The 12,808-nt window shown below is 44.5% G+C and overlaps 1 protein-coding gene across 14 annotated transcripts in view; it reads right to left on the reverse strand.

Annotated features, from left to right (window-relative positions):
• Positions 1 to 12,808, reverse strand: part of ABLIM1 (actin binding LIM protein 1) — a 328,672-nt gene that overhangs the window by 104,100 nt on the left and 211,764 nt on the right. For all 14 annotated transcript variants that reach the window (XM_070780895.1, XM_070780899.1, XM_070780897.1 and 11 more), the window contains 2 exons: positions 2,941 to 3,067; positions 907 to 1,000 (listed from right to left, as the gene is read on the reverse strand). In XM_070780895.1, coding sequence (XP_070636996.1) covers positions 907 to 1,000; positions 2,941 to 3,067 — 221 coding nt within the window. The remainder of the gene's footprint in view (positions 1 to 906; positions 1,001 to 2,940; positions 3,068 to 12,808) is intronic.

The raw sequence follows: 12,808 nt of genomic DNA on the forward strand, positions 1-12,808 counted from the left end.
ACCTCTGGCCCCAAGTCTACTGATGGCGCCAACTCAGGAGCTCAGTTCCGCCCAGAGGCAGAAGGTGGCGGGGCGACTGCTGAGAAAGCAGGAACCAAGCTTCCCGGTGCGAGGCAGTCAGTCACACCAGAACTTGACAGCCTTCTGTCAGCCTGGGCCACAGGACGTTCTGGGTCACACAGGATGTGGTTTTCTAAGGGTGAGGAAGCCTACGCCCTCACCTCTAACGACTTTTTTCTCTTAACTTCCATTCAGAGCCTCTGTTCCCTGAGTCTGTATGCTCCCATTTGTACACACATGAGCACCCACACATGTGCACACACAAATATGCAGGCACATATTGTAGCCTAGTTGGTAAAGAATCTGCCTGCAGTGCAGGAAACTGGGGTTCGATCCCTGGGTTGGGAAGATCCCCTGGAGAAGGAAATGGCAACCCACTCCAGTATCCTTGCCTGGAAAATCGCATGGACAGAGGAGCCTGGTGGGCTGCAGGCCATGGGGGTCTCAAAGAGTAGGGTATGACTGAGCAATTAACACTTACTCACTTACTTATACACACATTTGTACACACAGACACATGTGGCTCGAACACAGTCTTCATTTCCTCTTTTCTAACTTCTAAATAAAAAGAACAGTTTAATAAAGCCGTTCCTCCTACATAATTCCTCATAGACTCTTTTCCATTCTTTTTTTCCCCTCATATTCTCTATCCTTCCAGTTTCCAGCATGAAGTAGACACTGCCTGAGCAGACAGTGTCACACAGACATTCTCTAAGTGATCTGTCACCTGCAACTACTTTCTTTCCTCTGCACGTGAGAAAAAGATGGAAAAAGAGACCCTTGTGTGTTTCCGAGAGCCTTGAGGACCATGATGGTGGTTCTGATGGGAGCCCGTGTGTCACTTACCTCCAGGACTTTCCCTGTGATGAACTGGTGGCAGGCTTCACATTTTACCCCGAAGAGCCCCTGGTAGTCCTTTTCACAATATGGAGCACCATCCCTGCAGGACAAACACAGCTCAGCTTCCGAGGGCAGGACAGATGCCCAGACCCCATCTCTCTCCGACCAGTTGCACAGAAGGGAAGAAGAAGTTATTTCTCGCTCAACTACCATTCACATGCCTGGAGGAGACCTGGTGGGGCAGAGTCAAAACCCACAGGAGCAAACACTCCAGAGAGAGTGCTGAGGTCCTCCAAGCCACATGGGAGTAACAGCCAAATGGCTGTCGCTGCTCATTCCTTGACTGCCTCAGACCTCACTAGCAAAAACCATGGCGTCCCTCTCTTGCAGCACCAGGCCTGACGGGCTTCAGCTGTAGTCCCACACTCCTCTTCCTTGTCTCCTCCCCCACACCTCCTTGATTCACACACCAGAGCCTCCTAAGAGCGTGGCGACGCCTTCTCCTTGGCCCTGAGGGAGCCTGGGGGCCCAGGGCCTCTCAACCATCCTCCTGCAACTGTCTTCATTTACCTCTCGCATGTGTGCTAAGTCGCTTCAGTCGTGTCCGACTCTTTGCGACCCTATGGACTGTAGCCCACCAGGCTCCTCTGTCCATGGCATTCTCCAGGCAAGAACACTGGAGTGGGTTGCCATGCCCCCCTCCTCCAGGGGATCATCCCCACCCAAGGATCAAACCTGCATCTCTTACGTCTCCTGCATTGGCAGGCGGGTTCTTTACCACTAGCACCACCTGGGAAGCCCCTCATTTACCTCATGACACAGTTAAAAGATCATGTTCTAGGTGTGCCATCGCATGGGAGAGTTAAAACGTCTCCAGACAGCCCAGTTACCTAGCTCTGCACAGGCATCGGTGTTAAAGGCGGAGCAGTTCTCTTTGGCTGTACCTCAGAATCACCTGTGTAGTTTCTGCCTCCTGAATACCAGGGTTTGCTTTACCCCAGATCTGCAGAATTAGATTTCTAGGGGGTGGGGCCCAAGCTACTTATTTTGTTTCATTGTGTATATTCATACATTAAATTCATTAAAAAAAATTTTTTTAAATAGATGCTGGTTGGAGAACATTTTAAAAAGTGGATAGGGAAAAAAAATTTTGGAGAAGGCAATGGCACCCCACTCCAGTACTCTTGCCTGGAAAATCCCATGGACGGAGGAGCCTGGTAGGCTGCAGTCCATGGGGTCGCTAAGAGTCGGACATGACTGAGTGACTTCACTTTCACTTTTCACTTTCATGCATTGGAGAAGGAAATGGCAACCCACTCCAGTGTTCTTGCCTGGAGAATCCCAGGGACGGCGGAGCCTGGTGGGCTGCCGTCTATGGGGTCTCACAGAGTTGGACACGACTGAAGCAACTTAGCAGAGGGGAAAATTTTCCCTTACTGCCTCTAGGCCCTCCCCCCACCCCATGCTCATTCTTTCCTCAATTTAAAACGTAACCACTGTAACTAGCTTTTCAAGGTCACATTAAACAAAACCCCCAAAACGTCACCTGCTCTAGCTCTTCTCTACACCAGCCTCTGACTCTAAGGAACCTACTCCAGAGTGGTCCTAATGGGCTCTGTGCCTGGACACTGAGTTTTTTTAGGGTGGGGTGGGGGCAGGGGAGGGCCAGCAGTCATGGCTGAGACCTGAATGGAGGATAAAGGTTTACTATCAGTAGTTTCAAATGGGGGAGGGGGGATTAGCAAAAGTAAAATTACTAAATGCTTAACTGGTTGCAACATATAGCCTACCATTATGTCAGCTTCGTTAATTGTTACATTAGACAACGATGAACATTTAATTAAATTTATAGTGGGCAACAACAGAAGAATAAAATTCCTTTCCAAAGTTTCATAGCAAAAAGTTCATATGGATTGTGGAATGTGAAGGTCTTTCATCACGTCTGATGGGCTGGGCTGGGGTGTATTCCTAGAGCGCAGGGCAGCCCACGATGCCCCACCCCTGCTGAAGGATCCATCCGCGCCTGCGCCCCAGGCTTACTTGCTGATGTACTCGCCGGTGAGGACTTTCCCGCAGGACTTGCACTTAAAGCAACCCAAGTGCCACTGCTTTTCCAGCGCCAGCAGGGCCTGTCCATTCTTGATGTCTCGTCCGCAGCCAGCGCAATCTGGAAAAGAGCAGCCGCCGGTCCTTACTCCACGTTTGTTAAATCCATAGTTTTGCTAATCCAAGCAGGTGGGCCCCAGCATGCACCCACTACACACTCAATAACTATTTACTTAAGCGCCATTTCATTCCGCGTTCCTGCCCTGCACAAAATCTTCCCCAGGAGACTCGCAGACCCCCCATCCTCCCTTAGCGCGGGAACATCATGAGCCTCAGCAGATCCAAGGGCCTGGATGTCCTTCTGTTTATTTCCTTGGGGGTGATTTAAATAGCGTCTGAGCTCCAGCTGGCCCAGAGAATATTTAATTATAGCGTCCTGGCTGTGATTTTAAGAAGGCGCTCATCAGCCTTTATTAATTGAGGGCACCTGTGAGTAGCTAAGTACCAGCTCCCCCTCCCCATCCCATGCCGGCTGCCTCCCTAATACTATATATGCGACTTCTGGAACAATGCCCATAAGTCTCATTTTTGTAAACAGGACTCTACTTCCTTATCACCCTAAACCAGACTTTCTAAAATTTGTGATCATCAATTCAATGGCTCTTAATTTCTCAGCTTTAAATTCTCCGTGGCAGGATCCTGTGAAGAAGATAAAGAAGAAAGTATTTCTTCACAGTAAAGAGTGTAGGCCCTGGAATGGGACACCCTGGTTCTGAACCCCAGCTCGCTGTTGGCTAACCACGTGACCCAGGCTAGTTCCCCCCCTTTTCTAGCCTTGGGGTCCTCATATGAAAGCCAGGATGTTATTAGTGCTTGTCTCAAGTTCTCTGATGAGGATTCAATGGAATAAAGGACTCAGGTCTCTATGAAAGTTTGCTATTATTATAGTTGCTGTTATTCTGATTATTAGAAACATCATTATTAGGGCAGCTGAGTATTTAAAAGAACCCAGAAGAATGTATAGGCATACACCGTTTTATTGTGCTTCGAAGATAATACTTTTTTTTGTAACAAATTCAAGATTTGTGGCAATGCTACATCAAGTTTATTGGCACCATCTTTTCAAAAACCTTTGCTCACTTCTAATTCTCCCAATTTTTCAAACTTTTTCATTATTATTATATCTGTTACGGTAATCTGTGATCAGTCATATTTGATGTTACTACTATGACTCACTGAAGGCTCAGATGGTAGCATTTTTTTCAGCAATATTTTCTAATTCAGGTGCGTACATTGCTGTTTTAGACATAATGCTATCGCACACTCAGCAGACTACAACATAGAGTAAAGATAACTTTCATATGCACTGGGAAAGCAAAAAATTTGTGTGGCTCATTTAACTGCTGTATTTGCCTTACTGTGGTGGTCTTGAACCAATCCACTGAGCATGCATTATCTCTAAGGCTTGCATGTAAATTGGGCAACCTTTCTGGAGAGCAATTTAAATGTCTAGAGACATTTAAAATCAATGTGCCTGAGAAAGGGAAAGAAAGCATTGCTGGCAGCTTGCCCCTGATATCCCCAATTGATCACAAAAATCATTCAGAGAATAAAGAAATGTGCAGATAAGGCCTCTCGGTACACAAAGTGATTCAACACCCCCCTCTTCTGACCACATCTGTGGCTGCTGCTCCTGTACTAACGACATTTCTAGGCCAACTTGAATTCTCTCTCTTCTAGAAAAACTTTCCTATAGTACCCGGCACAAGCTCAAGTCCCATAAAAATTCCTTCAAATGTCATCCAGCAGTGACTCACAATTATTCTGGTTTTCTTCCTTGCTGAGGTTTAAGTACACCTGACTTTTATTTTTTGACTGCAGATGTGTTTCTGGTGACCTTGGGTCACTCAGTATTTACACAACCTTTAGATCCAGCAATCTCATGGCTAAAATTTAACTCTGCAAATAAATTTTGAAAAGGATGTGCATGTGAATGTATGTGTGTTTGTCCCCTGAAAAAACAATAAAACTGAAACCAACATATGTGGACATTAATGAGAAAGTGGTTAAATTAATTATAGTATAGTCATTAATGGGATACTATACACTGTTAAAAAGAATAAGGTAGATTTGTGTGCAGACATGGAAAGATGTCCAGAATAGATTGGGTAAAAAAATAAGCTGTAAAACAGTATGTACAATATAAGCTCATTTTTCTAAATCATGAGAATGTAAAAAGAATTGAGCAAATAAATATTTAAAAAGTTAAAAGTATACTATACAAGTTATGAATATTGAAGATTAGAATTTCTACAAGTATAGCCCATTATAAGCTAGTGTATATTATATGGTCACAAAGCATGAATTTTTTGTTTTTAAGCTGGGATTTACATGATGTCCAGCATCTCACCAAAATCCTTTCAGAGGGAATCACACATATAGTAGTTTAATATAAAGATAAAAATGGAAGACCACGATATTTGCTCGAATGCAATTTCTAAAGGATAAGAGCACAAGATGAATATAAGATGAATTGGTAGGTTTTAATTTAAGTGAACTGAAAATTTTTTTCATTCTTCTGATTAGATTATGCCCACTAGGTGGCAGTAAAGATTTAAAATAATATGCAAGATGCCGGTTGGTTGAATTTTTTCAAGTAGAAAATAAACTTTAGAGATGGTTTTTCATTTCTACAGGAGAGGAGCTCAGGGAGGTAGGTGGGGCTGTTCATATCTTCCTTTCGCAACACTGGGGTCCAGGGAGATCAAAGTTGGGGAGACAGCGACAGGCAGGCTTTAGAATTAGGAAGACTTGGGCACTAACTAGGAAAAGTTACTCTCTCTGAATTCTCGTTTCTTCATCTCTGAAATGCGGACCCACTTCTCAGGTTGCTGGAGGAAGAAGAAACACTCTGTATTGCAAAGTGTTTCATGTGACTTAGAACACTTGGGACCTGCTGGTTGTTCCACACAGCTCTCCTTTCCTTGATAGGGTCTGAGCTAGGACTAGAAACCAGGTTTCTTCACTCTGTCTTGCACTTTTTCTAAGCACATTAATGCCCAGATACCCAAGACCTCTAACAGCAGCAGAGACACAATCTTAGCACAGAAATGACCTCTCTGATTATTCTGTACCAATGGCTTTGGTAAACCAGGCATATTGTGAGGGCTTCATAGACATATTCTTCAGGAGTTATTCTCCACAATTTATTATTCTTCACAGTAATGGAGACAAAATCCTGGCCAGTTAGCTTAGTTAGAGTGTGGTGCTACTAACACCAAAGTCACAGGTTTGATCCCCATACGGCCCATAAAGAAGGCTGAGCACTGAAGAACTGATGCTTTTGAACTATGGCGCTGGAGAAGACTCTTGAGAGTCCTTTGGTCAGCAAGAAGATCAAACCAGTCAATCCTAAAGGAAATCAACCCTGAATATTCATTAGAAGGGCTGATGCTGAAACTGAAGCTCCAATACTATGGCTACCTGATGCGAAGCGTTGACTCATTGGAAAAGACCCTGATGCTGGGAAAGACTGAGGGCAGGAGAAGAAGGGAGTGACAGAGGATGAGATGGTTGGATGGCATCCCGACTAGAGGACATGAGTTAGAGCAAACTCTGGGCGATAGTGAAGGATAGGGAAGCCTGGCATGCTGCATTCCATGGGGTTGAAGGGTCAGACAACAACAATGGAGTCAAAGTGCCTTGCAGTTTGGAAGCCTCTGACCTCACAGATGATGTCCTGAATCTCTCAGATCCTCCATGCCCCGCAGTGCCCTGGGGAGGGCACATATTCTACAGCTGATATTTTTAAAAAATATTTATTTATTTGGCTGTGTCGAGTCTTAGTTGTAGCATGTGGGATCTCAGTAGCTGTGGTTCACACGCAAGTTGCTCCAAGGCATGGGGGATCTTATTTCCCTGACCAGGGATCGAACCTGAGTCCCCTGCATTGCAAGGCAGATTCTTAACCACTGGACCCCTAGGCAAATCCCATCTACAGTTGATCTTGATCATGTTTCACAGAGAAGCATTTACCAAATGTGAATGCCTAAGAGCCAGCCATCTGGTGAAACTGGGCTGGAAGAGCCTCCTTCATCCCAAACCACAAGACATAAATTAAGGAAATCAACAAACATGACCTTCTGGCCCAGAACACTGGCCCAGCTGATTCAAAATATTCTAGTGTACTCCACAGAGGTTACACATTCATTCCTCTCTGGACAAAACTGTATTCTCTCCTTAAACCTGACATCACGCTGGGGAAAATAGAAAAGATACAGAGATAAAAAGATTTGTGCTGATGGTTCATGCTTCCTATGCTCGTTCCAACCAAGCTCTTTTATAAAGAACAAAATGTCCTCCTCTCTATCTTCATGTTTTTCAGCTGTTGAGAAAATTGTTTGCACGTCACTGGAGCAGCTGCTGATAAATATAGAAAGTCGGTTGATTGGCACTGGAATTATTGCCAAAGTCAGAAGTAGGTGAATATGAGGCAGCGTCAAGGAAATCAAACCCTCCAGCAACTCACTGGTCCTCCCCTGGGGATAAACAATGGCCAAATGCGAAAACAGAAGAAAGCTATAATAAGAAGGGGATGACAGAGGATGAGATGGTTGGATGGCATCATCGACTCAATGGACATGAGTTTGAGCAAGCTCTGAGAGTTGGTGATGGACAGGGAAGCCTGGCATGCTGCAGTCCATGGGGTTGCAAAGAGCTGGACAAAACTGAGCGACTGAACAATGTAATAACCTTAAACACTCCGCCTGAAGCATTTCATTCTTGGCACCAGAAGCCAAGAGAAAAATAGGGATTTGGCTACTTACGTCCAAGTTAAACTAACATCCAAGTACACACCTGGCTTCATATTTATACCATTCTGTTCAAAGCCAATAAATATCCTTGAGAATAGGGATCCTGTCTGTCTCCTTTAATATATTTCTCTTTGCTTGGCATAAGGCCATGGACACCTGGGCTTCAAGAGTATTTAAGATGAAAAAGGTGGCAAATGGCTCTCTGGAAGGTGACCTGTGTTCCCAAGCTAAGAAAGGTGTCATCAGTTGGGCTGCCTTTAAAGTCCCGTCAGCCTAGATACCTATGTTCTTTTTGAGAACAATTTCAGCCTTCCTAGAGTTTCCCGTTTGGGAAGGGTAAGAGCTAAAAAGATGTCTTACTCTGTGAAGATGGCTCTAGGAACAGAAGGCTGAGGAATGAAGCTACAGAAAAGGGAAAATCATGGGACCTGAATTCCTGATCATCCCCACATTCCCAGGCTTCTGTCAAGCCCAGAACCATCAGTGGAGGTGGAAGCTGCCACTCACAGTGGTTACCCGTCTGGGACTAAAGCTTCTACAATATGGAATGGGGCTTTCCCCAGAGTCTTGAAAATTTTGGCTATTGTTTTAGAGCTGAAAACAATGATGATAAATATTCCATCTCCTAGAGCAGGTTGCTAGCAATACCCTGGCTGGACTTAGCAAAGGATCGTAGAATCTACCTGATGACTCAACCCTACTGCCTCCCTACATCTGAAATTATCTTATTAACATTTCTAGCATCCTTAAAAAAAAACAAAATTCAAAAAGGCAGAGAGGAGAGTGGGCTGGGAGCTGTCTACACAGCAGGCCTGGGTGTTCGCTCCCCTATATTGTGAGAGGAATTAAAAGGACCCTGGGAGAAGTGGGGACTGGCTCCCTGCTCCCCACCTAGATGTTCACTAAATAGGGGTGCTCAGGCCCTGGTGCTGCTGTGGGTCCATGAGAAGCTTGATGTTAGAGTCTTGGGACAGACTGACTGGACTGTCCTGGAGCTTGGTGATGTTCATGAACAGAGTCTGCAGCCTGTGGGAGTCTGGAAGGTTTGGAAATTAGGAAGCTGGCTGGACGCCTTTCTGAAGGCAGGCGAAGGAGAGACAGAAGGCAGAGAGGTGTGCATGGCCACTGTTTGGCTCACTGAGGATGCCTGTGTGTCCTATGGCTGGTGCCCACATCCAAGCATCGTGAATGAACCCACCTGAGAAAGCTACCTGCTGAGCATGGGAGATTTCATTAGAAAGAGGCTATGAGGATCAGGGGCTTCCCAGGTGGTGCTAGTGGTAAAGAACCTGCCTGACGGTGCAGGAGACATAAGAGACGTGGGTTTGATCCCCGACTGGGGAAGAGCCCCTGAGAAGGGCATGGCAACCCACTCCAGCACATGAGTTTGATCCCCGACTGGGGAAGAGCCCCTGGAAAAAGGCATGGCAACCCACTCCAGCGTTCTTGCCTGGAGAATCCCATGGACAGAGGAGCCTGGCAGGCTGCAGTCCATAAGGTCGAAAAGAGTCGGACACGACTGAAGTGATTTAGCATGCGTGAGGAGTAGGACCTGAGGCTGGGGAGGATGGAGGGGGTTTGTTGAAACAGCTTAGCCAGAAACTGCACACTTCTGTCAAGGAATTCAAAATGGGCCCTATTTTTTTTTTTTAAATGTCTCCAGCCAGTGTTAGTTGAAAGTCAAGTATGACAATGCGAGTATAACATCTTGTCCCCTGTACCTGTTATTTCCCTCCCCTCTGCCTGGACCCTCAGGGAACCACAAGCAGAATAGGAAGGAGGTAATAAAAAGGGGTAGAAGAGGCTGTACCCCCTCTTTATTGCAGGTCTCCTATTTGGATCTGATCTGAACTGGGAAAAGGGTACAGATCTGATATGGATGTGAGAATAAAGGCTTTGACTGTACTGGACTTTTAAGAGCTGAAAGTGAGCAGAAAGCTATGGAACTGCCTAAGATATTATTAAGGGTGAGAAAGGGAGCTCTGATAAAGGATAATAAAAGTACCAACAACAAAAAAATAAGACCATTGTTCTGTCCCACGAGTGTTCTGACCATTCTACATGCTGATTGTGCAACTCACAGGGATGAAGAAATTGTGGGCAAAGAGACCTGGGGTCAAATTCCAGCTCTGACACAGAACAAGGAACCCTGTGCAAGCCAGGTAATTCAGGCTTCAGCTTCTTCATTTGTAAAACGGGCAGATGAACAGAACTTATGTTCTAGGGCTGTTGTGAGGGTGGACAGAACATGTGTAAGCCGCAAGCACGGTGTTGGGCACACGGAAAACAATCCAAGTCTATCCTCACACCTGCAGTAACCTCACAAAGCCAACATTGCATCTTTCCCTTAACAAACAACTGAAGTAAGTTAGACAGAGAAGGAGAATATCCTATGACATCCCTTCTACTGTGGAATCGAAAAGGAAATGATACAAATGAACTTACTTACAAAACAGAGAGAGACTCAATGACATAGAGAACGACCTTATGGTTGCTGGTGGGAGGGATGGGGTGAAGGGATAGTTAGGGAGCTTGGGATAGACATGTATAATCTGCCATATTTAAAACAGATAATCAACAAGGACCTACTGTATAGCAGGTGAAACTCTGCTCACTGTTATGTGGCAGCCTGGATGTGCCGGGAGTTTGGGGGAGAAAGGATACATGTATATGTACGGCTGAGTCCCCTCACTGTTCACCTGAAACCACCACAGCATTGTTAATCAGCTCTACCCCAACACACAGTAAAAGGCTCAAGAAGTAAAAAACAAACAAAAACCAAATAACCAAGACCCACTGTGAGCCTCTGGAAAAGGCATTTTGGTTTCTCTGACTCCACAGTCATCTTTCCATTAACATTACTATTGTTGTTGTTATTATTCACCCCTTAACTTTTATTTTTATTTATTTATTTATTATTCACCCCTTAACTTTTAAAAGATCTTGCATACTTTGCCTCAGTCCTCTCTTAGGGCTTCCACTAACCTGGAAGGACGGTGGTTATCCACATTTCACAGTTCACAGAACATCTGAGATCCAGAGAGATTTTGAAGATATTTGATGCAAAAGCTTCATTTTACACACAGGAAAGTAAGGCCCAGGGTGGGCCAATGCTTTGCACAAGGTCACACAGATAGAGAGTGCCCTATTAACTGCAGAGTGGAAATCTTTATTCTCAAATGCTCTTGAACGTGAACCCATGCCTTCACAGCTTACAGGGATTTTCTGGGCTTAAAGCTCTAATCATGCATTTGTTCACCTGGTTATTGCCTCTTTTGCTGTCAACTGGCAAAAACATCCACCATGGAGCTGAAGCATGGTTTCACTTGTGGGTATAGAGAATTATTGTGAAAACAATGTAAACTGTAAAGACCCTGATGCTGGGAAAAATTGAGGGCAGGAGGAGAAGGATTGACGGAGGATGAGATGGTTGGATGGCATCACTGACTTAATGGACATGAGTTTGAGCAAACTCCGGGAGATGGCGAAGGACAGGGAAGCCTGGTGTGCTGCAGTCCATGGGGTCACAAAGAGTCAGACACAACTGAATGACTGAACAACAATGAATGTAAATCATAGAAGGGGCTAGAGAGAGACTTCACTCATTTAACTGATGTTTGCTGGGATGCTGAGAAGTTATGTCGATAGAGATTTTAAGTCAATTCAGAGTATTTCCTTCCTCTATTGTAAAGTCTTTAAAATTAAGAATAAAAAAACTACATTTCAGGATTGATACTGTTGCCTATATAAGTTCCAGAAAATTTAAGCTTTCCCTGGAATCCCTCTTTAAAAATGATAATAAAAAAGAAACTCTAGTTGTCATAAACAGAGATGAGCACAGAAGTTCATAGCTACACACGTGGATGAAGAATAAATAGACACCAAATCATTTCAGATTTAGGTCATTATTAATAGATAGCAGATAAGACTTTGCAAACTTTATAAAATATTCAAGTGGTGTCTTTTTAATAGACTGTTAACTAGGAGCACTTTATCCCTGGCCAGGAATCAGTATAAGGCGCTTTAAGGAGAATAAACAAGCAAAATCCCCCGATTTAAGTTCTGGGGTTTGGCTAATGTGACTCCTGAATTTAATGACATCATATCTTGTCATTCAGTGGCTCCTACAAGATGTGGATTTCCCGTGACCCTGTGTGATAAAATGGTGAATATGCAGAATGCCAGAGAGCAGTCATTCTCTCCAAAAGAGAGAGAAACTGGAGACAAGAGATGAGTGACCCAAACACAGGTCAGATGCTGTGAGGTTAACAAGCTGCCTTTGACACAAGCTTTCAACACATCTGATGAGCCTCTGACATGTGGATCCCTCCATGGGAATAACTGTGGGAGGCACGTAGTGGCTGCCTGCTTTATACAGGACAGATATTTTTATTTTGCCAAGGTTTCCATCCTTTACTAGGGTCGAAATGTCAACTGCCATCTGTCCTCACACTTGAACTGACCACATGCTCCTATGTTATTGGCCTGGCCCTTTTTTGTAGTCTATGAATTAAAAAAAAAAAATCCAGACTTTTTAATGCTATTTTCTTGAAAAGACTTGGCTTACAATTTTAGCATCTTTAAGGTATAAGGGGTTTGGTGTTTGGGTGTTTGAAAACCTTCCTTTGATTAAAAAGACCACATCATTTAGTAGTGATAAGAGCATCCATCTAGCAGGTAGACAGTGTTAAATGTTGACCTCTGAACTTCACCTGTCCTGCTCAGTGCTGTCAGGTCCCAACCAGACGTTTATGAGTCAGCAACTACTGCTGGCCACAGTCCATGTCAAGTCACTGACACGAATCGGCAGTTTTCTATCCTAGTATCTCACGGCAAATACCATGGGTATGAGGTCACCAAAAGAAAGGACACATAAAGGGCGAAATGCAAATACATTCATGTGAGGCACTTCTAAGGATTACTTTCTGGGACTTCCCTGGTGGTCCAATGGTTAAGTCCCTCCCAATGCAAGGGACTCAGGTCAATCCCTGGTTGGGAAGCTAAGATCCTACATGCCTTAAACCAAAACATAAAAACAGAAGCAATAT

Source organism: Bos indicus, chromosome 26 (genome assembly GCF_029378745.1).
Source record: "Bos indicus isolate NIAB-ARS_2022 breed Sahiwal x Tharparkar chromosome 26, NIAB-ARS_B.indTharparkar_mat_pri_1.0, whole genome shotgun sequence".
In the NCBI taxonomy this organism is placed as follows: Eukaryota; Metazoa; Chordata; class Mammalia; order Artiodactyla; family Bovidae; genus Bos; species Bos indicus.